Source organism: Anser brachyrhynchus (genome assembly GCF_964034855.1).
Source record: "Anser brachyrhynchus genome assembly, chromosome: 1".
Taxonomy (NCBI): Eukaryota; Metazoa; Chordata; class Aves; order Anseriformes; family Anatidae; genus Anser; species Anser brachyrhynchus.
This window is the reverse complement of record NC_137694.1, coordinates 106,312,403-106,339,051: the sequence shown is the minus strand read 5'-3', so window position 1 is coordinate 106,339,051 and position 26,649 is coordinate 106,312,403. Positions and strand designations below refer to the sequence as shown.

General features: G+C 43.7%; 1 protein-coding gene across 2 annotated transcripts in view; it reads right to left on the bottom strand.

Moving 5' to 3' along the window:
• The window catches only part of GALNT8 (polypeptide N-acetylgalactosaminyltransferase 8), a 37,887-nt gene extending 11,238 nt beyond the window's left edge, over positions 1-26,649 (bottom strand). Inside the window, exons 1-6 of one of the 2 annotated variants that reach the window (XM_080563630.1) lie at positions 25,559-26,156; positions 17,370-17,658; positions 15,594-15,760; positions 14,312-14,495; positions 12,148-12,345; positions 7,548-7,662 (exon numbers count right to left, since the gene is read on the bottom strand). In XM_080563630.1, the coding sequence (XP_080419756.1) occupies positions 7,548-7,662; positions 12,148-12,345; positions 14,312-14,495; positions 15,594-15,760; positions 17,370-17,658; positions 25,559-25,751 (1,146 nt within the window). In that variant the 5' untranslated portion in view covers positions 25,752-26,156. Of the gene's footprint in view, positions 1-7,547; positions 7,663-12,147; positions 12,346-14,311; positions 14,496-15,593; positions 15,761-17,369; positions 17,659-25,558 lie in introns of both variants that reach the window. The other variant, XM_080563631.1, reaches the window with a different exon arrangement.

Here is a 26,649-nt window from a genome sequence, read left to right as displayed (position 1 = left end):
ACAGCCAACACTTCAAAAGTACCAAAGATCCAGCGCAAACATACCCAGCCTTACTATATATGAACCAGTGCAAGTGTGTCCTCAAGAGGCCAGAAGCTATGCTAATCTAAACTCAAGTTTACTAATTCAGAACTAAAAATAAAAAGAGCTGTAAGAACATGAGAAAATGTCCATACTGGACCAAAGGTCCATCTAACCTGTATTTTGTATACAGAACAAACTACAAACTTATTCCTGGAAAAGGGTAAGAACAAGCCAAATACATATGTTACCTCTCACAGTCCTCACTTATTTTCAGGCCAGGGGACTTTCTGCTTATTCCTGTGATTCACTGGTGTTTACTAACTCTGACTAGGTTTTTCTTCAATAACTCTTCAGTCCTCCCATGAATGACTGAAAATTTTTAAGACCCACCATACTGTTTGGAAGGAGATCCACAAATCTGCAGCTGGAAGAGTGAAGTTACTCCTCCCTCTTGTTCATTTTGAACCTGGTTACTACTGTCTTTCAAAGCCCCGTGGCTTTCATATTTCTTTAGAAAGATAAGCACTATGTTTTTTGTTTTTTTTTTCTTTCTTTTCTTTTTTCAATCTTCTCAGGTCTTCTAGAATATCTCCATCCACTATTACTTTTCAAAAATACTTGCTAATGGAATTTTTATTTCTGTAACATGTTCCCTAATAGCTGAAGACACTCCAGATAACAATGTTGGGGAGGGGGGGAAGTCATCCATTCTTGATTTGAAGACATCTGAAGTTGAAGAATACATTACTTTCTAGGGGACATGGACATTTCTGTTTTGTTTTAAGGATTAAAGTTGTGCTTTTGCAGTGGAAAATTCCACTAACCTTTCATTTTCAAAAGTGATTGCACAGATATAGCAGTGGGGAGTATGTTAAGCAGATAAGGGGACAGTGGAAAGTCCCACTGTCCCAAAATAAGGAGGATGATTAAGAAAAACAAGACAAGCAGTTGCAGAATCATCAAGAACAAGAAGCTACAAAATCATGGGCCCCTCCAGTTAAAAAAAAAAAAAAAAAGAGAGAGAGAGAGAAAAAAAAGAAAAGAAACTAGAAATAGGTGAAATTAAAGGTTGGTCAAATAAAATTGCACATACAGGGCATTGTAACAACCAGTGCATAGTTCATGAACCTGTAGCACTCAGCCAATGAGGCAACAAGGAAGGAATCAAGCGTCGGGTAACAGGGAATACAGGCCTTTGATACACTTCCGCTGTGCGCTCCTGCTTGCAGAACACCTGCCATTGCAATCATGAATAAAAATGGTACTTCACTGAGATCTGCAGCTGCAGATTATTTCTCACAAACTGGGGGCTCGCCCAGGATCCAGTTGCCTTCAGAGGAGCCCCATTACCACTGCAGCAGGAAAGCGTGCCCCACTGATTTCAGCGGTCCTGTGCCTTGGTGACAGTGGCTCTGCAGAGAGCTGACAAAGGAACCAAGACTGGTTAAGAAGAAAGGATCAGTGAAGAATTAGGGAAGAAAGGAAGGTAGGCACTCCAGTTTCGAGAACCGACCCAGTAACTCTGTGCACAGATCAAGGTAAGAAATATTAAGTATTGCCTTGGGGGTTGGGTAAGACTCGTGTGAAGTGTGACTGAGATGTACTTTTGCACGAAGTGAGTGTGGAGTCCTGATCCGTGGTTCTGTAGCTCCACAAGGGGCACAGCCAGAGACAGACAAAGTAAGAGTTAGAAGAGAGAAAGGAAGAGTCTTGTGGAAATCTGGTGTACAGTACCTCTGTGCACAGTAAAGTGCTCAGCAGTACACCCCCATTTTCTCAAACTGGAACTTTCGTGTGTGGTACCCTGCAGGAGGAAAAATTTCTGCAGCAGCACACTGACAAGGGCTAGGAAAAATAGGAAATAAGGGTTCCAGGGGACAGGGAGATGTCCCTAAGGCAGTGCCTACCAGCATTCCTTCAGGAAGAATGATAAGAAATTGGAAAAGAATAATCCCCAAACTAGAGGAAATGATAAAAAGAAAATGATTAAAAACTGTGTATTAATCTAAACAAAAGAACCAATTGAGGGAACAGCAGTATTTTGGCCAAAATATGGGTCTAATGAAAATTGGGTTTGTCAGGCTTTGAATTTATACGTAAACAATAAGACTCCATGTTTGGAGGAGGAGTTGTTACGCTGCTTGCTGCGTGCAGGGGGTAAGTCAGTTTTTATTGAAAAAGGGCTATGACCAGGAGAAAGAGGAGTCAGAGGGAAGTGCAGGTTGATGGAAACCCTTGGATAAATCCCCCCCTTCCCGCCCCCCACCTCCCCGGCAATCCTAATATTGCACCAGTAGCAGCAGCAGCTGCTCTAGTAAGGGAGCCAAGGACTGCAGTTAACCCCGACCCTAGAGAAAAAGTGCATTCTGGACTCTGGCAAGAAGGGCTCAGTGGGACAAGGACAAATAGGTTATGTGAACTCCCCCCCCCCCCCAGCAGAGAGGTTAGGAAATTTAAGAAGGAAATGAAGTCTTTAACTGAGGACCCTACAGGACTAGCAGAACAGTTAGATCAGTTTCTAGGGCCTAATTTATATTCAGGGCAGGGGGGACAATATCGATCTTGAGTATGTTATTCACTGGAGAAGGGGGGGGGGAATGATTAGGCAGGCAGCTATGCAAGAATGGGAAAGAACCAACGCCCCAGGACAAAAAATAATTCCAGAAAAGCAGAAATATCCTTTTGCCGACCCCAACTGGGATAATAAACCACAACACAGAAATCATATGGGAGACTTAAGGGATATAATAATAATGGGAATTAAGGAAGCACGAATAAGAGAGTACTTGGGGATGAATCCTGAGGATCCAGTAGCCCAAGGGCTCTTGAAAGTTGATTTTGTCACTAAAGCCTGGCCAGATATACAGAAAAGCTCCAGAAGGTGGAAGGATGGAGCAAACAGTCATTGGAGACCCTCCTGTGGGAGGCCCAGAAGGTGTTTGTCAGGAGGGTAGATGAGAAGGAAAAGCAGAAAGCGAAACTAATGGTCTTCACAGTGGACCAGGTAGTGAGACAGAGGGTCGGAGACAGAGGAAGAAAAGTTTCAGGGGAAGTCAGACCCAGGATGGAAGGGAGAGGAAGAGAGACAAAAGAATGGCAGGCAAGGAAAGCTACCTGTGTTACAGCCTAAATCCTAGCAGGGACAGGCTTTGAGAAAATGTTTTAAGTGTGGCCGGGCCAGTCACCTCAAACAGGAGTGTCTGGAATGGAAGAAGGAGGAGAGATTGTTTGCTGTTATAAATTCAGAATAGGGGAGTCAGGGCTTCTCAGAAAGCTGGTCCCACTGAGCGCCCCTGATAAATATAGTGGTGGGACCTAATGAAGCAGTTCTATTTAAAATAGATAATGGGTGTTATGGTTTTACCCAGCTGAGCAGCTGAGCTCCACTACAACTGCATCACTCCCCCTTCTCAAAGGGAAAGGGGAAGAAAATACAATGAAAAGGTCTCAAGGACTGAGGTAAGGACAGGGAGATCACTCAACAGTTACTGTAACAGTTAAAACAGACTCAGAATAGGGAGATTAATAAAATTTGTTACCTATTGCTGATGGGCTGGAGCAGTGTGAAACAAAAAAAGAAACAAGCTGGGAGCGCATTCTCCACATCCACCCTCTTCCACATCCTCCCCTACCATAAACTGGCGTAGGAGGGCTGGGAGTCGGGGCTGTGGTTGGTCTGTAACACTTTTTCTCTGCAGCTCACTCACGATTGCTCTCTTCTCTGCTCCGCCATGGGGTCCCTCCCATCGGGTGCTAGTCTTGTGTGGGCTTCTCCATGGGTGGCAGCTATTTGTGAGCTGCTCCTGGTATGGGTCCATGCTGCAGGGTCCATCCCCCAGGAGCAAACTGCTCCAGCATGGGTCCCCCACGAGTGGCGGCTCCCCCCAGACCCCCTGCTCCTGCGTGGGCTCCTCTCCACGGGCTGCAGCTCCAGCCCGGGGCCTGCTCCTGTGGGCCGCAGCCTCCTCCAGGCCACATCCACCTGCCCCACCGGGGGCTCCTCCACGGGCTGCAGCGTGGAGATCTGCTCCATGGGCTGCAGGGGACAGCCTGCTCCACCAGAGGCCTCTCCACAGGCCGCAGGGGAACTGCTGCTGCGTGCCTGGAGCACCTCCTGCCCTCCTGCTGCACTGACCTTGGGGGCTGCAGGGCTCGTTCTCACTCCTGTCTCCCAACTGCTGTTGTGCAGCAGTTTTGTTTGTTTGTTTTTTGTCCCATTACCCCCCCCCCCCCCCCCCCCTTTCTTAAATCTGCTCTCACAGAAGCACAAACAACATCGCTTGTCAGCTCGGCTCTGGGCAGCAGTTGGTCCCTTTGGAGCCTGCTGAAACTGGCTCTGATCTGACATGGGCAGCTTTTGGATTCTTCTCACACAGGCCACCCCTGCAGCCCCCTGCTACTAAAACCTTGCTACATAAACCCAGTACGCTGGGGCAGCTAGGTCATCACTGGCCCATAAAGTATCAGGGCTTAAATTAACTAATGAAACCCTAAAGGTGACAGGGGCAGAAGGGACTGGGATAACAGTGCCACTTTTTGGGGACACCAAACTGAGACTAAGGTATAAAACGATCACTGGGCAATTATTGAATGTACCCAAGGCAGGGACTAACTTGTTGGGAAAGGATTTGATGATGAAATTGGGCATTCAAATTGTAAGTTGTTAGACTGGAATAACAGTGTCAATGAAGTTATTGACAGAGGTTGATGATAAAGAGAAAGACCCTGTGGTATGGGTCATGGAAGGAAATAGAGGAGGGCTTAATATCACTCTCCTGAGGACAGGTATGCAGGAAGGATATGAGGCAATAAATCAGAAGCAATACCTTATCTCAACTGAAGGACAATTTGGTCTTAAACCAGTAATAAAAGGGCTGATTACAGATGGGTTATTGGAGCCACGCTTGTCTCCCTTTAACACTCCTATCCTGACGGTAAGGAAGGCTGGCAGTCAGAAAGGCTGGCGGAAGAAAGATCAATGAGATAGTGCAGAAGTGGCACCCTGTGATTCCAAATCCATACACTCTGATGAGCAAGATCCCACATGAGTGTAAGTGGTTTAGTATGATTGATTTAAAAGATGCCTTCTGAGCCTGTCCATTGGACCCCAAGAGTAGAGATATATTTGCCTTCAAGTGGAAAGACCCTGAAATGGGGCAGAAACAAAAATACAGATGGACAGTTTTACTTCAGGGGTTTACAGAGTCACCAAATTTATTTGGGAAAGTTCTAGAGCAGACTTTGGAGCAATTCCAACCACTGGAAGGGGTGCTAATGTTACAATATGTGGATGATCTTCTGTTGTCAGGACAGGAGAAATATTAACTGTTTTACATCGAGGGAGTCATTACGGAGTTCAAGCAACGTGTGACACTGTGCTATGGAAATATGTATGTGAGAGAATATATACTCTGGCTAACCAAGTATGCAGGGTAAATAAACATAACAATTATTGGCAGCCAGCCTAAAGGGGGGCGAGAAACAGAAATTCGACCTTCCAAAGTACACAGGTAAATATTAAAGAACTCCATAGAGTAGGTAGATTTAAATACTTGTTAGTCTTGGTCGATCATGTGTCAGGGTGGGTGGAAGCTTTCCCTTCAGTATCTGCTACACTGTGAATGCGGTAGCTAAGGTAATTTTAGAACAGATAATTCCCAGGTATGGAATTGTTTAAAATATTGACTCTGATCAAGGAAGTCACTTTACATCACAAATATTGCAAGGGCTAATGTGGACTCTAGGAATTACAAGGGAATTTCACACTCCTTGGCATCCTTCCTCTTCTGGAACGTTGGAGCAGATGAATCAGACAGTAAAGAAGCAATTGAGTAAGTTAGTACTGGAAACTTGGCTCCCCTGGATGAAGTGCTTACCTTTGGCACTTCTCCAAATTCAAATGGCACCAAGAAAAGATGTGGCAGTTTCACCATATGAAATTTTATTTGGATTGCCGTACCTGGGCAAAGGGAATGAGTTATCTCAATTTGAGACAAAAGATGTTTTTCTCAAAAATTATATACTTGGGCTGTCATCCTCTTTGTCATCTCTTAGGGCCTGTGGATTGTTAGCTCAGACTCCATCTCTGGAAGTCCCAATCCAACCATTTCAAGCAGGAGATTAGGTTTTGATACAAACATGAAGGGAATCAAAGCTACAGCCTGAGTGGGAGTGACCATTCCAAGTACTCCTGACTACTGAGAATGAGAACAGCTGAGAAAGGGTGGACTCACTACATCCGGGTGAAGGCATCAATAGACCCTGAGACCTGGGAGACCGTTCCTATAGGAGAACCTTTAAAATGAAAATTAGGAGGAAGTGTAGATCATAGTTGTAAACTAACCTTTAACTTATTTGGAAAAATTAATGAATACCATGTGTAATTGCGGAAAAGGGTTGGATTACGTAGAATTAGAGTGTCCCCACAGTATTCTGGTTTTTATATTAGTATGCATATCATTCTTCATACTGATGGAAATTCAGGGAGCAATAATACTAACCCTGGGCGTGGGAACGTTACCCATAAGGTAGGGAATTATCCATATTGTACCAAATATGGTAATTACGGGAGTGCTAATATATATAATGCACACCAAACATGGTGCAGGAATCATTCAGTAACTGGATGGCCAGTCCCAAATGGCAAAGGGTGGTATTGGCAATGTGATAATAGGGCCAGGAAAGCGTTTCCCCTAGGATGGAAGGGAGCTTGCACCCTGGGTGCAAGCAATAATTCTGAACATAATCATTACTGAGGATATGCAAAACCAAAGCACAGGTCTCCTTGAGACCCACCTATGCAGAATCAAGAGAACTTCAATTAATCCTGTAGTGGAGAGAGGAACAGTGTTTCATAGTTTTGCAGGGTGGTTTATCCCTTGGTTAAGGGTGAGTGAGTTAGGAAAAGCTATTGTGAGTATCTCAGCCATAGTTGAAGAATTAGAAAATAACACTCTAGATGTGAGCAGGGCACTGCAAGAGGAGGTGACAAGTTTGTCAGAGATGGTATTCCAGAATCTAATGGGCATGGGTTTATTACTGGCCTTGCAAGGAGGTGTTTGCACTATAATTAATGCCAGTTGCTGGATTTATGTAGACCGATCTCAAAAATATTTGGGAGAAAACCAAAATCTTACATGAGGTGGCCCAAGACAACACTTCCTGGGGTTTTAGAGACATTTGGGAAAAATCGACTTTGTTGTTGCCTGGTTGGCGTTGGCTCATGCAACTATTTGTTGGTACTATAGTAATAATGGCATTGTATATTTTGATCTGCTTGCTTATTCCTTGTATTAATCCTTCTATGACATGTATCAAAAATGTATCTTCTTGGCGGAGACTGTCATCCCCCCATGACATTTGAAGGAAAATATTGTGCCCAAATTTTGGAAAAAGTCGAGAGTGGAAGATGTGAAGAGGTGCAAAATCAACAATAGGAGTAAGAAATATTTTTTTTTCCCCCCAAAAAAAATGAATACTAATTTTCACTGCTACTTTCAGGAAAAGGTTAAAAAATGGCTTACCCTCAGGCCAAGTTCAACATTTTCTCCTCCATATATATGCATTCCACCATCCAGTACACCAATCTCACCCAGAAATTTTCTATCTGCAGCAAGAATCCCCATTATAGATGGGCTCCTGTAGTATAAAACAAGCACAATTGGAAATAAGCAACAATGATGAAAACAAAATAGAGTCTACTGGCCATCAATCAAAGCTTGAACTTCCAAAATATCCAAAGGAGAGTAACAGGTTAACTTTAAACCAACATGTGGATCAGCAGAGAGGAATCCAGAAGACAACAAATAAATTTGATCAATGGTCTAAAAAGCATGATCTAGTATTGTTTAAAGAATTAGTTCTATTTCGAGAAGAGATGTGGAGGCAGTTTTCAGATATTTAAAACAAGAAGAAATCAAGTTAAACTGGAGCGAGGAAGAGTAAGGTTAGACATTATGCTAAAAAAACTTGCACAGTAAGACACATTGCTAAGGGGGATCATGAAATTGCTGTCAACTGAGCTTTTGAAAGAGATGAGACAATTGTGTGACAGGAACAATTTCACTGCAGATGAATCCAGCATAGAGGCTAGGGAAAAGGGGACAGAAGGTGGATTTGGTCCTCTTTTGTTATTCCCATCCACTGTGACCAAACCCATTTCCGTTTTCTCCCATATAAAAATTGTGGACCTCCTCCCCAAGCTCCCCAACACCAAACCATTCTTTAAGCTACCAAAGGGGAAATTGTAATTGCTCTGTAGTTGTGACCAGGGAATGATCTGACATGGAGTGCAAGAGGGCCTGACAGTAGAATGAGTTAAGGTGAATGGAAGTAGGAATGACAGGGTCAGAACAACTCTACATAAAGGAGGGAAGATTCCCTTGTCGTCAAGAAAATAAATGATGCTCAGGAACCATTTTTGGCAAACAGAACTGGTACAGGGAGGTGAACCATACACCAGGTTATGGTGCAAGGTGACAGCATTCCTATGGCTGGTGCTGGTGAAGGTATATGTAAGGAATTGTCTTGTGTTGCATCTTTGGTGACTCTTTGTAGATCCATTTAGGGCAGTAGGACTTTTTCCAATGCATTGTTCATGGAATCCTTTCATATTTAAATAGAAGCATTCCATTTCCATTCTCCTGTCAAACAATTACTGTTTACTATATAATGTTTTTAACACATTACAGAAACCAGTTTCATATATAGCTTTTTGTCTAGGTATCTGTGAAACTTTATCTCCAACATTTAGTTACAAGGTGCGGCAGCATACAAACATCTGCCATGATTATATCTTATCTGTTACCAGTTTTTTTCTTTTAATATTGTGTGACAGAAGGTTGTTGAGAGCTAAGGGACTGTCAAGATCACCCGAAATCCTTGTGGAACAAGGAGACAGATGTATTCAAGTATATAAGGAATTGGCTGGATGATCACACTCTAAGAGTCGCAATCAACAGCTCGATGTCCAGGTAGAGATTGGTAATGAATGGTGTTCCACAGGGATCAGTATTAGGACCGACGCTGTTTAACATCTTTGTCAATGACATGGACAGTGGGATTGAGTGCACCCTCATCAAGTTTGCCAATGACACCAAAGCTGTGTGGTGTGATCAACACACTGGAGGGAAGAGGACCTATCTAGAGGGACCTAACAGGTTTGAGAGGTGGGCCTGTGTGAACCTCATGAGGTTCTACAATCCCAAGTACATGGTCTTGCATCTGGGTCAGGGCGATGCGGAGCACAAATACAGGCTGGGTGGAGAATGGATTGATGGGATCCACACAAGGGTGCTGAAGGAGTTGGAGGATGTGATTACTGGGCTGCTTTACATCATCTGTCAGTGGTCATGGTCATCCGGAGAGGTCCCACACGACTGGACACTTGCTAATGTGACGCCCATCTATAAGAACGGTCGCAATGAGGACCCGGGGAACCACAGACCTGTCAGCCTGACCTCGATGCCAGGAAAGGTGATGGAACAGGTCATCCTGAATGCAGTCACACAGCATGTGAAAGACAACTAGGGGATCAGGCCCAGTCAGCATGGGTTCATGAAAGGCAAGTCCTGCCTCACCAACCTCATTCCCTTCTATGACTGGGTGACCTGCCTGGTGGGTGAGGGAAAGGCTGTTGATGTAGTCTACCTAGACTTCAGCAAGGCCTTTGACACGGTCTCCCACAGTATTCTCCTGGAGAAACTGGCAGCCCATGGCTTGGACAGGTACACTCTTTGCTGGGTTAAAAACTGGCTGGACGGCCAGACCCAGAGAGTGGTGGTGAATGGAGTGAAATCCAGCAGGAGACTGGTCAAGAGTGGTGTTCCGAAGAGGTCAGTGTTGGGGCCCATCCTCTTTAATATCTTTATTGATGACTTGGATGAGGGAATTGAGTGCACCCTCAGTAAGTCTGCAGATGACACCAAGTTGGGGTGAAGTGTTGATCTGCCAGAAGGTAGGAAGGCCCAGTAGAGGGACCTGAACAGGATGGGTCAATGCGCAGAGGCCACTGGGATGAGGTTCAACATGGCTAAGTGCCGGGTCCTGCACTTTGGTCACAACAACCCCCTGCAGCGCTACAGGCTTGGGGGAGAGTGGGTTGAAAGTTGTGCAGAGGAAAAGGATCTTGGGGGTGCTGATTGATGCTCGCCTGAACATGACCCAGCAGTGTGCCCAGGTGGCCAAGAAGGCCAACAGCATCCTGGCATGTATCAGGAATAGTGTAGCCATCAGGACCAGGGGGGTGATCGTCCCCCTGTATGCTGCTCTGGTGAGGCCACACCTCAAGTACTGTGTTCAGTTTTGGGCCCCTCAGTACAAAAAGGACATTGAGGCCCTGGAGCGTGTCCAGAGAAGGGCTACGAAGCTGGTGAAGGGTCTGGAACACAAGTCCTGCGAGGAGCGGCTAAGGGAACTGGGGTTGTTTAGTCTGGAGAAGAGGAGGCTCAGGGGAGACCTCATTGCTCTCTACAGCTACCTGAAAGGAAGGTGTGGGGAGCTGGGGGTCAGCCTCTTCTCACAGATAACTAGTGATAGCTCTAGAGGGAATTGCCTCAAGTTGTGCCCGGTTTAGGTTGGAAATTAGGAGACATTTGTTTTCAGAAGGAGCAGTCAAGCATTCCAACGGGTTGCCCAGGGAAGTGGTGGCATCACCGTCCCTGGGAGTGTTCAAGGAAACGTTGGATTTGGTGCTTAGGGACGTGGTTTAGTGGATGACACTGGTAACAGGGGGACGGTTGGACCAGATGATCTTGGAGGTCTTTTCCAACCCTAGTGATTCTATGATTCTATGAAAGTAGCCCTGAGATGGACCTGTGGGTGCTGGCTGCTCAGAAGCTCAACATGAGCCAGAAATGTGTGCTTGCAGCCCAGAAAGCCAATCAAAAACTCTGGCCTGCATCAAAAGAAGCGTGGCCAGCTGGTCGAGGGAGGTGATGCTCCCCCTCTACTCTGCTCTTGTGAGACCCCACCCAGTATACTGCGTTCTGCTCTAGGACCTCCAACGTAGGAAGTACATGGAAGTATTAGAGGGAGTCCAAAGGAGGGCCACAAGTAAGATCACAGGGATGGAGCACCTCTCCTATGAAGATAGGCTGAAGGAGTTAGGGTTGTCCATTCCAGAGAAGAGAAGGCTCCAGGGAGACCTTATAGCAGCCTTCCAGTACCTAAAGGGGGCCTAAAGGGAAGATGGGGAGGGACTCTTTGTCAAGGAGTGTGGTGACAGTACAGGGAGTAATGGCTTTAAACTAAGAGAAGGGAGATTTATATTACATATTAGGATTACATTCTTTTCTCACTGAGTGGTGAGGGACTGGAACAGGTTGCCCAGGGAAGCTGTGGATGCCCCATCCCTGGAAGTGTTCAAGGCAAGGCTGGGTGGGGCTTTGAGCAACCTGGTCTAGGCGAAGGTGTTCCTGCCCATGGTAGGAGGGTTGGAATTAGTTGATGTTTAAGGTCCCTTCCAGCCCAAACCATTCTACAATTCTGTTATTCATCACAAGCTGGTTGCTGATACCACAGTACTAGTGACCATCTTCTGTTGAATACATGAACTAATCTGAGTGTTTAAGGAAGATGTGAGAAACACAAGGAAATAGACTGGAGCCTAGCAGTAAGAGTAGGTATAACAGCTATATGCATTGTGTTCATGTCTTTTTCGTGGTTTTGTGTGATGCATGAACAATAAGGGTTGAAAAATGTTGCTGAAGATTATTGTTATAGTGCATCACTCCAACATCTCCAAAGAAAGAAACAAATTGAATCTATATGAGTCTTCACAGCTCAGATATGTGCTTGTCCAGCAAACTTAAGATCCACTGCAGATTCTTGGATAGGCATAGGCAGGGGCCACAGTTCATCTTGCACAGTTAAATACTGCTACCACGCTCCTTGTTCATGAATATTGGACAGAAAAACCAACAACTTCTCTGCAAATGCCTGGAAGTCCAATGGCAGGCTCAGCACAGGAAGATTCTGGAATACAACTCTGCAACTGGTATACTGAGATTTTTTGGTCTGCTGAAGAATCCTCAGTTCCAAACCAACTATCTAGTTGCAATGTGCTTTGTAAGTTTCTATCCCACCACCTTTGAAACAACCCTCTCAAATGCTGTTTATACTTACCGGACTGGAGCTGTTTCATCTTTAAGAGCATACCATTCATCCGGTAAAGGTTCATAAAGGCACCAGAGTGCCCAGTCAAATCCATCTGCAGCCACTGAATACTGAAGAAGCTCAAAGTCATCAAAACGAATATTGTCAAATACCGGTGATATTATAACAGTGCGATCTTCTTTTATTCGAGACAAAATAGGTTCAGCCCTACCAAAATGAATGAACAGTCTATTCAGCTTGAAAAAGATTAAATCTGTTGAACAAAACTACATTTTACAACTTGTTTCAATAAAACTGGGTTAAATAATTTATTTAAGCCATTGACTTTGGCCTCCAAGAAAAGTTATGTACCAATCTTGGAGCACTGGTAACGTGATTTTCTAATGCCATGGTTCAATTCTCCCTTACATTAGGCAGCTTCTGAATTTGACTGTCACTAACTATAATAAACATAAGTTCCACACAACTTGCTGGGTTTACTGCTATCCTGGACTGCTTCCTACAGGTTCTAGAGAGTCTTCACAAATCTGCATAAAGAAACAAGAAAGAAGAGAAGAAGAAGGGAAAAAGACCCTGAGAGGTGCAGTAAACCACTGATCATTCCCCCTCCTTCCCTGTGCCTTGATGGCACAGCTGCTATATGATGGAAGGGTTGACCAATCAATGAACCGCTACAGTGGAAGAAATCTCAGAGAAGATAGGCAAGGACTGACATAAAGCTCAGAGAAGAATGTAGGGAGTGACCACAGTGATTGTAAAGGAAATTAAACTTATCTCAACACCAAGGACCTTTGTATGGATGTCTTTTGTTGTAGGTAAATAGCAGTACCAGTAGAGTGGGGCAACTGGTTATGTACATCTCCTTCCTAAAATAATAGTAGAAAGTATTATCTTCCCGAGCCAGGCTCAGCCCAACATCGAAGGTGAAAATTGAACACCTAGCAAAATTAACTTTGAAGAGAGTAGCTGACTTGAGTTGGCTTCAACACATGCATTCTTTCCAAGCAGATGGGGACATCTAGCATCTTGATGGTGGGCATATAGGGATCAGTAATGTGAATCATGTTCATATTGTGATTCAACTGAAATCGAATTTGAAGTTCAATTGAAATTGCTATATTATGCTTGTGTTGTGACTTCAGTATAGTGCAGTATCACTTTTCTAAACAAAATTCTCTGTAAGGCCAAAAATGTTCAAATAAGTAAATTTAGAATTAAAACATTAAACACATCTCATGTGTAGTATCTAAAAGAACCTGGTCAGAGACTGTTGTAATCTGACAAAGAGACAGTCTTTTTGCTGGGCCCCAATTACTGCTAGACCTGGAAGAACTGACCTTATCTTTCCCTCCATACTCTTGCACCCCAACTTGTCCAAAAGAGTTCTTAAAGCCATGACTAGAGGCCTTCAATATTACCTTTAAGACTGTAAGAAATAGAGAATATCAGTTACCATGTTATCAAGGGAGAAACAAAGATCTGGACCAGAGTCATTTTGGCCCATGAAGGACTCAGAGAAAAAGCTTTTTACCAGGAAATGAGGCAACATGGACAAGAGTCAGCCAGTAAATTCAACAACCCAGAGTGGAGAGAATACAAAGAGATTTGACACAAAACAGCACCATATAATTCATTACCTAACAGAATGTAAATATCCATCATCAGCCACCTGTTCTGTCGCTCATTGCAAAAGCAGACCTATAGAACTGTGTGATGCACTATTAAATTTACAGGCAACAGTAAACAAACTATCTAAAAAGCTGGAATAGGAATCAAACCAATTTAAAGTCACTGGGTATTATGGTTCTCTAATATGCTTATAAAATGTCAAAGCTACTGGCACCGGAACAAAATAACCTGCATCAGACTTAGATTATTTCACTGAATTAAGTCTTTTGTCCTAGAAATATAATGAATATACACAGAAAGTAAGCATTTCTCTCTTGCTTTTCACTAGACAAATTACAGATATGTTAGATATCTGTTTTGCTATTTAATTCAAACAATTATATTTCCCTCCCTCTCAAAAATAAATGACTTGTTGGCTGTTAATTAACATGTGGCAGACCAGAAAAGAGAGCCATACACAGACGTTTGTCCCAGCTGCACACTTGAACTCTTTGTCCACCTCTATCTCCCCATGTCAGAAACCCCTCGCTCTTAGTAGTCTTACCAAGCCATGTTCACTTCAATATGGGCATCCAAAATTGCAACAACATCTGCCGTTGATGCCTCCCAGCCAGAAATCCGGGCTTGTGTTAGTCCTTGTCTTTTCTCATGTCTGACAATTTTCAGCAGTCCAGGATGTTTTGCATTGTAATTTTTTATCTGTGTTTCCAAAGGTCCTTTCAGATCATCTAAAAACATCCCACACATTTTAATGATTTTTAAAAATAATAGTAGAGGTCATCAATATTTAGAAATGGAGATCATGTATGTAACAGCTTTTTAGCTTCTCACAGTTCTAGATGGAAAACTGATTTGTTCTTTACAGTAGAATAGGTAGAATTATTCAGGTAATAATTATAATAATTATTTCAATAATTCAATAACTAATAATTTCAAGAGGCTCATTTGAAAATGCAGCTTTCGTTCTAGGAGTATGATTATGTACCTAAATTTAATTTACATAGAGTGGTATTATATGGTTTCTAAATTTTACACAAATGCATCAGTATGTACAAACTTTACTTTAGACACATGCTATAAAAGCAAGCAATTAGCTGTCTTGGTGCAGTAACTTATGTGTGTATCGTATTGCTTGTGGAAAGGAAAAGAGAAAATAAACAAGTCGTGAAAATGTGAAATGGTCCTACAAGAGCTGTAGGCATGCCAACTCCTTTACCAAAAGGAAAAAAAAAAATAGCATTAGAGAAAAGGGATGGAAAATTTGGAACCTCTTACCATTGTTTTTGAAATTCATTTGAATTCTTGCTGCACCCAAACTGACATGTTTTTCTAGCAGTTACAAATCTTAAAATTGAGAAATTACACACAACTCATTAGGCAAGGAGGAAAAAGTACCCCTAAGACAAGGGGCATAACTATTTCTTACAGATAATCTTACAATGCTTTGCTCAAATCAATTTTAAGAGCAATGATGCATCCTCTGCTTCCCTTAGGACTATTTTCCACAACTCAGTATACCACTCTTCAAGGAGTTATTTCAGATGCCTACAAAAATAGCTTTTTTAGCATATTCTTAGTTTCGTAATTTGGCTTATGAGCCCACGATAATAAATTTTTAACTTCAATTTTTAACCTTTTTCAAACACTTGCAGAGCATCATGCTGTTCCTTATTAGCTGACATTTTCCAGGCTACTAAGGAGGTATGTTTTTTCTCACAATTTGTGTCTTAATTTTGAGCAGTCTACCCTGTGTGTATACTAACGGCCACCAACATTCATTTGACGCAATAGATTTGCAAGATTCCTGCCTTCCCTGGGTCACTTACCATTTGAACTGTAATCATCTACCAGGATAATTTCTTTCAATAAATGAGCAGGTGTTCGATTAATTATACTGGTAATTGCACGTAAGATGATTGACAGTGCTTCATTCATAAATATAAGTACAACACTAATTGTTGGAAGATCTTTGGGATATATCCTCTTTTTACAGCTGTAATAGAAGAACAATTTTAACACAGTTTCTGAAGAAAATCAGAGAAAGACAGCTGCAAGAAGTCAGACCTGCGATATTGGACTTAAACCATAAGAGTGAAAAAAGGAAGGCCCGAATCCAAGATTCATTATTTGTTTCAGCCACATAGTGCTAACTGCTCATTCCCTCTAGAGCAAACAATAGAGCATATCTGTATTCTCAAGCTGATTGTTCCATCCCCTTAAAAACATGTTCATGAGAGTAACACAAAGTCCTTTTAAGATGCTGGAGATGTTTCTGTGGAGAAACACAGTCTGCATGATCTGTGTAGTTATGTAATACAGTCCTTTGAGAGTCAGGCTCGTGCTCTAACGAGACCTCTGAAGTGGTAATCATGCATTTTTGTTGCAGTTTCTTTAGCTTTACTATCCATTAGTACAAGAACCTGGGTGAAAAACATCTTCAAAAGGAGGTCTTCACAAGTATGTCTTCCTAGCTAAACAGAAGAGTACTAGACACTGCACCTGATTTTAGGACCGCACAGACCAATCATGAGCTTGCTTTGCTGCAGCACACCTTTGCAGTGGTTGTTCGAGCTAATTCTCCCCAGAACAATCCCCAAGCAGGGTGAGCATTGTTCAGCTTGGGGCTGCTTGGGGCTGCCTCAAAAAGATCTGTGGTTGGCACAACATTGAATGAGGCCTGGCTCCCTTGTCCTTCTCTCCACCACTTACATGGCAGCTTTTTTCCCTTATGCAATTCCACACATCCACAACCTGAGTACTCCAAGAGACACTGCACAGAAAGTCCCCCAAAACTCACTTTAGAAGCTACCACACAATCCTCACACTACTTCAACCACTATTAAGTGAAAAACACATGTAAAACTGACACTATGCATCAGAGTTAAGGCTTGATGCAAGACTCAGAGGACACCCACAATCAAAGGCAACAGTCCGCCCTAGATGGAACCAGCTGCAAGCAACAGGATCAGGAACCAGTGGCACTATTCACCTTGAGAAAAGGGATTTGTCCTTCTCTTACACAGGAGCTTAGAGGGGAACCCCGTTAACCTCATGACAGGATCATTCCTGTCTATGTCATTACTGGTGGCTGTTAGGCTAACCTGCTCTTGAAATCTTCCAGAGGGCTGCCAGTAAGACAACTCCCTTTTAAACAACAACATGACATGGCTAACTCAGGCCCAGTTTGCAACCCATTTTACATGCCACATTATTTGAAATTCTCTGTCAGATTTCATACAAGGATCTATAGGTACTAAGATGTAGGCTTTCAGTATATTTGTGACATTCTTCCATATTTATACCAGTTAACTCCAGTAAAGTTTAATATTATATTTTGCAACAAATCATGTATGTTATCATACGATGCAGAAAAATGTGTTTGCTTTTTGAACAGATACTCATTCCTAATAAGGTTTCCAATGGTTACTTACACCAGCTCCCATAGTACCACTGGTCTGCTTAAAATATATATTATTTATTGAGTTCAAGAACCAACTAACTTCTAGAAAAATACCTTATAATAACTTATACCAAAGCAATGCAGATTCTTTTCTCCTTAATTTCGTGTCACCTTGTGAATGTTGAGAGGGCTTATACTGTACCTGGGAGATCTGGTGTCTGTGATAGGTCGGTCCAGAGGCAGATGATCACTGATATATACATTATACCCATATTTTAAGAACAGCTCCTGTGCAACAGTTTGCTCCTCTTCACTTAAATCTGCACCCCAGCGTTTGAACAGATCTGAGTCTGGGTACAGCAAATGATGTACTATCTTCTTTTCCTCTTTCATATTATCAGCTTGGTGTACTTCAGTCCTGGAGATATTTTGCAGCTTCTGGTCATGTTCTATTTGTTTTACTTTTTCATGGACCTCCTCCAATGATTTAGCTGATAGAAAATGAAAGAGGAGTGATTATAACAGCAGTTGAGAACACTGTCCATTTGTATTGAGTTTACACGGCAAGGTTTTGGTAGCAGTGTTAAACTAGTTAAACCTACTGGTGGTAAAGCAGCACAGCCCCTTCTGGCTACCAACATGTAGTTTGTAAGGAACTTGAGGTAAGGACAGTAACTGGGAGAGTTTAACGGGCAAACCATAGACAGGACATTGCCAAAGAGTGTAATAACGGTGGTGAATTTGTATTGTAATATGGTAAAGGGACAAGAGGTAGACTGTGTGTACTTGTCCACCTCTGCTGGTGTTGTGATGATGCTATGTTCACTTTGGTGTGGAGAATTATTTTTGTTGATTTCTGTGAAGTGTGTGATGAATGCATATATTAATCATAATTTTTAAATATGTTTTTTACAGATGGAAGAGGTAAAATGTACTGTGCTTACATGGCAAGGTTTTGGTAGTGGAGGGCTACTGGGGTGTCTTCTGTGAGAAGAGTCCAGAAGCTGCCCCATGTTAGATAAAAGCAAGTTCCAGCTGGCTACAAAAGAGACCCGCTACTGGCCAGAGCTGAATCAGTGAGCTCAGCTCAATGATGGTTGCACCTCAGTGAGATCAAATTTAAGAAAGGGAAAAATTGCTGCACAACAGCAGCTGGGAGAGAGGAGTGAGAAAATGCAAGAGAAACAACCCTGAAGACACAAAGGTCAGTAAAGAAGGAGGGAAGTCCATAACACTTTCCATACAAAGCTTTATGGACTGACTGCAGACCCCATTCCCCATTCCCCTGCCTTGCTCTGGGGGAGGTTGTAGAAGAGGGTGTATGGGGTGGAAGGTGTTTGTACTTTGGTTTTAGTTATCCCTGCTCTGTTATTAGTAGGCAATACATTGCATTATTTTCCCTTTTGCTGAGTGTGTTTTGCCCATGACGGTAATCAGTGACTTATCTCTGTGTCCATATCACAACCCACGAGGGTCTTTTTTGATCATATTTTCTCCCCCTGTCCTTCTGAGGAGGTGGAGTGAGAGTGAGCTGCATGGTGGTGCTGAGCTTCCTACCAATGTGAAACCACCACCCCATTATAAATAAGCCAAATTCTACTCACGGTGCTATAGGTGAAGTGATCCATGAAGTTACAGCTAAAATGATATTCACATGAGAGTAGCATCAGACCCTCCCTTCTACATGAGATCATTTTTGAAACATTACATTCTACATATCCTGCATCAGATTCTACACAAACACAGAGCAAGATACACTGAAGTGATAGTGTTCGAGAAATCTGGAAGTAGGAAAAATGCATAACTTTTTTAATGAGGTCCAAACCATTTTTATGAAATTATGCTTGGCTTATATTAATGTATAAAAAATCCATAACAAGGTTCTTATCTAAGTCCAGTTGTTTATACCATACTGATTTTGAAGACAAAGGAGGTGATTTTTCCCTCTACTCAGGACTGATGAGACCACATGTGTAGGGCTGTATTCAGTACTGGGATTTCCAAAACAAGAGAGACATGGACACACTGGAACAAATCCTACAAGGAACCACTAAGATGACTAAAAGACTAGAGCATCTGTATTACAAGGAGAAGCTGGAGAAGAGAAGGCTTGGCTGACTTGATGAATATAAATATTTGATGCAAGGGACTAACAAAGACAAAGTCAGTCTTCTCTTAGTATACAGTGAAAGGACAAGAGGAAGTGGGCACAAACTGAAATACATGGAATTCCATTTAAACATTTCTGAAATACTTTTTTTGCCTGCTAGAGTGACTGAAAATGAGAATGGGTAATCTAGACAGGTTTCCAAGTCTCCTTCCTTGGAAATTTCAAACCTTGACTGGACAATGTCCTGGGCAGCCTGCTCTAGCTAATCATGCTTTGAGCATGGGAATTAAACTAGACCATCTCCAGAGGTGCATTCCAACCTCAATTAATCTGTGGTTCTGTGGCTAAGTGTTGAAGTGAAGGCTTCAGTTCAATTCTTTCAAATGGCTCTAAAATCATCTAAAAAAATATATATGTAACTATTGGTGTCCATAAGAACAGCTGCAAGATGTGTCAACAATAACATGGCATTATGGGATATTAATGTTTGGGATATGGGATATTAAAGCTGACCAAGCTGTATGTGACACTTTCCTCATTAAGTTCAAAGGTGCCCCATGTACCATTTGAAACAGCTAGTTTCAGGCTTGATGACTGGGACATTCTAAGTTTCTTTTAATTACATAGTTAATTAAATAATTCTGCAGAATCAGGTGCTTGGTGATCTTCTGCAAAGCAAGCACACCTCTGACTTGAATCACTGTTATTTATGCACAGATAACTTGTGAAACTGTATTTCTGGCTACTTTTGATACTTTTTTTTGGGGGGGGGGGTGACATCATGACACCAAATGACACCAAATTCCACATTTCCATATATTTGCATTTTGATGTGCGGTTTTGAATATGTTAACAACCATTAATCGCAGAATGTTAGGGATTGGAAGGGACCTTGAAAGATCATCTAGTCCAATCCCCCTGCCAGAACAGGAACACCTAAATCACTTCACACAGGAACGCATCCAGCTGGGTTTTGAAAGTCTCCAGAGAAAGAAACTCCACAACTCCCCTGGGCAGCCTTTTCCAGTGTTCTGTCACCCTCACCATAAAAAAGTTTTGGCTCATACTTAAGCAGAACTTACTATGTTCAAGCTTGCGCCCATTGCCCCTTGTCCTATCATTGGGTGTCACCGAGAAGAGCCCAGCTCCATCCTCCTGACACTTGCCCTTTACATATTTGTAAATGTTAATAAGGTCACCCCTCAGTCTCCTCTTCTCCAAGCTAGAGACCCAGCTCCCTCAGCCTTTCCTCGTAAGGGAGATGCTCCACTCCCTTAGTTGTCCTTGTGGCTCTGCACTAGACTCTCTCAAGCAGTTCCCTGTCCTTCCTGAACTGAGGGGCCCAGAACTGTACACAGTATTCTAGATGTGGTCTCACTAGGGCAGAGTAGAGGGGGAGGAGAACCTCTCGACCTACTAACCGCAACCATCCTGATACACCCCAGGATGCCATTGGCCTTTTTGGCCACAAGGGCACAGTGCTGGCTCATGGTCATCCCACTGTCCATCAGGACCCCCAGGTCCCTCTCCCCTTCACTGCTTTCCAGCAGGGCAGTCCCCAACTTATACTGCTGTCTGGGGTTGTTCTTGCCCAGATGCAGGACCCTACACTTGCCCTTATTATATTTCATTGAATTTCTCCCCTACCAATTCTCCAACATGTCGATGTCCCACTGGATCGCAGCACAGCCTTCTGGCGTGTCAGCCACTCCTCCCAGTTTAGTGTCATCAGCAAACTTGCAGGCAACACACTCCATTCTCTCATCCAAGTCATTGATGAATATACTGAACAACACTGGTCCCAGTACTGACCCTTGAGGGACTCCACTAGATACAGGACTCCAACTCAGCTCCGTCCCATTAACCACAACCCTCTGGCTTCCTCCCTCCAGACAGTTTACAGTCCACCTCACTACCCGATCACCCACACCACACTTCCTCAGTTTAGCTGTGAGGATGCTGTGGGAGACGGTGTCAAAGGCTTTACTGAAATCAAGATACACCACGTCCACTGCCTTTTCATCATCTATCCACCCAGTTATATCCTCATAAAAGGCTATCAGGTTGGTCAAGCACAACTTCCTGTTGGTGAAGCCATGTTGACTGCCCCTAATGACCCTTTTACCCTTGATATGACTAGAGACAATGCCAAGGATAAGTTGTTCCATCCCTTTTCCAGGGATGAAGGTGAGGCTGACCGGTCTATGGTTACTCGGGTCCTCTTTCTTGCCCTTTTTGAAGACTGGAGTGACATTTGCTTTCCTCCAGTCCTCAGGCACCTCTCCTGATGCCCATGAGTTACCAAAGATGATGGAGAGTGGTCTAGCAAAGACTTCCACTAAGTCCCTCAGCACCTGCGGATGCATCCCATCAGGATCCATGGACTTATGGATGTCCAGCTTGCTTAATTGGTCCTTAACCCAGCCCTCATCAACCAAGGCAAACTCCTCCTTTATTCTGGCATCTGGGGCCTCAGGGGTATGGGGCTCCTCAGGAGAGCCTCTGGCATTATAGACAAAGAAGGCATTCAGTAACTCCACCTTCTCTTTATCTTCTGTCACCAGGGTACCCACCTCATTCATTAGTGGGCCTAAATTGCCTCTAGTATTAGTTTTATCTGCAATATATTTGAAGAAGCTCTTTCTGTTGTCCCTGACCCCTCTTGCACGGTTTAATTCTAAGGAGGCCTTAGCTTTCCTAGTTGCCTCCTCACGTTCTCTGACAACAGCCTTATATTCCTCCCAAGTGGCCAACCCCTCCTTCTATGATCTGTAGACTTTCCTCTTCCACTTGAGTTTGCCAAGCAATTCCCTGTTTAACCATGCAGGTCTCCTGGTTCTCTTTCTTACCTGTTGAGATGCTCTGTTCTTGAGCTTGGAAGAAGCAGTCCTTGAACGCTAACCAGCTATCTTGGGCTCCTTTTCCTTCCAAGTACCTTGTCCCATGGGATTTCCCCTAACAAATGCTTGAAAAGGCCAAAGTCAGACTTACTGAAGTCCAGGGTTGCAATTCTGCTTGGTACTCTGTTCCTGCCACATGAGATACTAAACTCCACCATCTCATGGTCGCTGCAACCAAGGCTGCCCTCAACCTTCACCGCTTCCACCAGTCCCTTCTTGTTAGTGAGGACAAGATCCAGCAGCACTCCTCTTCTAATTGGCATATCCCCCATTTGCATCAGGAAGTTATCATCAATACACTGAAGGAACCTCCTGGACTGCGGATGGCTGGCTGAGTAGGCCTTCCAGCAAATGTCAGGGTAGTTGAAACCCCCCACAATAACCAGGAACTGTGATCGTGATGCTGCTATCAGCTGCCCGTACAAGGCCTCGTCAACTTCCTCATCCTGATCTGGTGGCCTGTAACAGACACCCACAACAGTATCACCCATGCCAGCCTGTCCCTTAATTCTCACCCACAGACTCTCAACTTGCTCCTCATCCCCCAGTGGACATCCCCCCTTTCCTGTAAAGAGCAACTCTGCCACCTCGCCTTGCTGGCCTGTCTTTCTTGAGAAGGACATACCCATAATGACCACATTCCAGTCATGTGAGCTGTCCCACCATGTCTGTAATTGCCACTAGATCATAGTCTCCTGACCGAACATGGATTTCTAATCCCATTTGCTTATTCCCCATGCTACGTGCATTGGTGTACAGGCACTTCAGGGAGTGAGCTGAGCATGCTGATTTCACCCTAGGTGTATGGGAGGTTTCCAGGTCTTCACCACTGCTAGAGCGCTGCCCCACTGGTGCAAGCCCAGCTGCAACCCTCTCCCCCTTCAGATCTAGTTTAAAGCTTTCCAAATGAGCCCTGCTAATTCCTGTCCTGGAACCCTTTTGCGCCTGTGAGATAAACCTTTCCCACGTATTATTGCCAGGCCTGGTGTCTTATAAAACCAGCCATTATCAAAGAACCCAAAGCCCTGCCTGTAGCACCCGTCACATAGCCAACCATTTATGGACTGGATCCTTCTATTCCATCCCATGTCATCACCCCAGAAAGGAAGGAGGGAAGGGAAAATGACTTGTGCTCCAAACTCTTTCACCAACCGTCCCAAGGCCTTGAAGTCTTTCTTCATTCCCCTCAGACAATGGGACGCAGCTTCCTCCCCACCTATCTAGAAGATCAGCAGCGGGTAGTAGTCTGTTGAGCACACCAGGCTGGGGAGTGTCCTGGTGATATCCCAGATCTGGGCTCCAGTGAGACTACAGACTTCCCTTCAATGAGGGTCAACTCTGCATATCGGGCCCTCTGTTTCTCTCAGAAGGGAATCTCCTACTACAATTACCCTCTTTCTTTCTTTTCGGATGCAGTCTTGAGGCGCGGTGTCAACTGCCTCTTCCTGTGTGACCTCGTAGGCAGGCCTTCCACCACATCCTTGCCTACATCTTCTTCGAGATCCAGGGCCTCAAACCTATTACAGAGGTGCACCTGGGGAAGCAAGGTAGGTAGGGAGGGGGATTGCCTGCAGTGCCGAACTGGGACTCACTTCCAACCCTCCTCATCTTTTTGTTCCCCTCCCTCTGCCTGACTGCGACAGGGCAGGGGCTGTCCTGGGCTGCCCCTGGTGAAGCAAGGGCCCAAGATCCCCCCATAACACATGGTCGGGTGCTGCGGCTGCTCCGGCTCCGAGGCAGCCGTCCTCGACTACTCAAATAATGTATGGCATTTATTAATGTATGCCCTGTAATGGGCAAAAGGTTACCATACATCAGTCCGGAATCTTTCTTTAGTTGTTTTCCTCCTTCCTGTTTTCTAGCTTTCATCTCTTCTCTCTCTTGCTTCTGCTTACTAAAGGCTACCAGTTTCCCTGTATTCTTCAAGGTTTTCTTGTTTTCTTCAGCTTAAGACTACAATGAGATTCAAATTAAATCAAAAAAGTAGGAAATCAAAAGTAGTCCAAAGAAAATAGAGATCCGAAATCTTCAGCCCTGAACTGGGTAAACTTGACAAGGTTTTAGTAGTGGAGGAGGCTGTAAAGGAAGCTTCTGTGACAAGAGACCAGGAGCTGGCGCCATGTCAGCTGGTTCTCGCTGGCTCTGAAAGGGGCCTGCTGCTGGCCAAAGCTTGGCAAATAAGTGCTGGTTGCACTTCTGTGAAAGCATAGTTAAGAAAGGGAAAAATGCTGCAGAGCAGCAGCTGGGAGAGAGGAGTGAGAAAATGCAGGAGAAACAACCCTGGAGACCCCCAAGGTCAGGGACCCCACGTTGGAGCAGAAGAGAGTGACCGTGAAGGAGCAGTGGATACGAAGTGTCAGGGCAGCCCCCATTCCCCATTTCCCTGCACCACCCGGGGGATGAGGGAGAAGAGGATGGATGAAAGAGTTGGTTTTTTGTTTGCTTTTAGTTTCTCACTGTTGTTAGTAGGCAATACATTACATTAATTTCCCTTTTGCTGAGTGTGTTTTGCCCATGATGGTAATTAGTGAGTTATCTCACTGTTCTTGTCTTGATTCATGAGCTTTTTCCTTCCTATTGCCTCCCTGTCTTGCTGAGGTAGAGTGAGAGCAGCTGAGTGGGCACATAGAAGCCAGACAAACTTAACCTACTACAAGCTGTCATTCAGATGGCTCTGTAGTGCCCACCTTCCAACAGTCCAACAACAAATATCTGAAAACAGAGTTCTTCAAAATTCACAAACCCTGCTGTGAGAAAGAAGAGGCCATCATCAATTAATATCCCTCGTGTATAAGAACATCAGCTGGGATGCTGTTGGTCTTGCACTGCAATACTATAAGTGAGAAATAAATTTTAGCAAATGCTGCTTTGAAATACACTTCAATTGACCAGGCGATGTAAAGTTCATCTACCTATTTTCCTCACAGCAACTCTAGTCTGTATATGCTAAAGCTGGATGGAGGAAAAAGACAGTGCTGGTCACAAGTACCTTTGTATCTCACCCACACAGCAGAGGCTGAGGGAATGGAGCAGTTCCTATTTTTCTTGAAACTAAATTTTTATGGCAAACAAAATAATGAAAGGCTTAATAACCACTTGAGATTAGTATACTGGTACAATTGCCTTAAAACTGCTTAATACTTCAGGGCAAGAAACTTTCTAATATGCAAAAATAAAGAACACAGTGATGACTGTGAAAGACTTTAATGTGTTGCATGTAAGTTGAGAAACTATCACATCTTTTTCAAGATTGCAAGAAAGAAAAATTTTAATGTCCAGGGAAATCCAAGTAAATATTAGCGCTGTTAACTATTATTCTGTCCTTCAGAAAATCTAGATACCTAACTCTAAAAAAGTTAAGCAGCATAGCATTTTACTTACATAGGTTATAAATGTTCCAGTCCAAACGATCCAGTCTCTCAAGGATAAGATTTCCATTTAGAGATCGAGGATTAACTTCCAAGGAATCATGCTTTCCCTTTCTTTGATCTTGCAGTAAGTGCACAAGATAACACACAAAACCTGCATTCATGATTAACAGTGCAACTTTATGCGGTCTTCTCCACGGTGGCATTGTAAGTGTACAGAAACTCTGCGTTCTGCTGGTGGAAGTTTGTACCTGGTTCCAGGTCTGCTCTGAGTCTTCCTCTTAGATTTCCTGTTTCAAATGCCTCTCAGTCAAATAGAAACAAGGACTGCTCAGAAGTAATTAACCGAGTCTAATGAGTCACAGAACTGATGTAAAGTACAGCTTAAAGGTGTTCTCTCGTTCATGCTCTTATGCAACTGTACACATTATCGCTGTCAGAGAAAGAACGCAGTTCACTGAGTGCTTTCCAGGAAGGATGCTGTCTGAACAGGGCTGTTGCATATATGTCAAAGTCTGTTGTGCAACAAAGCACATGATCACACAAGGAACTCTGGAATAAAATATGAGCCACTTCAATATTTCCTGGTCAATATCAGCTAGAAATGTTATATATAACTAAAGAACACTATGAGATTAGCATGTGTACACCTGGATGGCATACAAATTCTCCAGCTGAATTTTTTCATATGTAGCCAATTCACCAAAAAAAGAGATGATTTTCAGCAGAGGAATCAGAATCAATTCAGGACATTAGCTATAGCTTGCTCTCTTCTTTACAGAAAAAGCAATAATCCTCTGAGATCCATCAGAAATGCAAGCAGCTGCTTTTGTGACTATCTTCCAAGCAAGGAGAGGTGACCGACTCCATGTGAACAGAGCAGGCAAACAGGGTGTGGCGTGGCAGTTGGCACAGCAGCTGATACAGGCAGGGTGAGCAGGGAAGGTGCTGAAGTTTGGCCAGCCCAACCAGGGAGAGATGGTATCCACCCAGCAGAAGGCAACGGCCTCTTGGAGTTTGGCACCCACCACATCCAATGTAGCCTCCCAGACAGAGCTGGGGGGGAAACACGCTGCCACCCAGGTGCCAGGCTGCCAAGTGTGC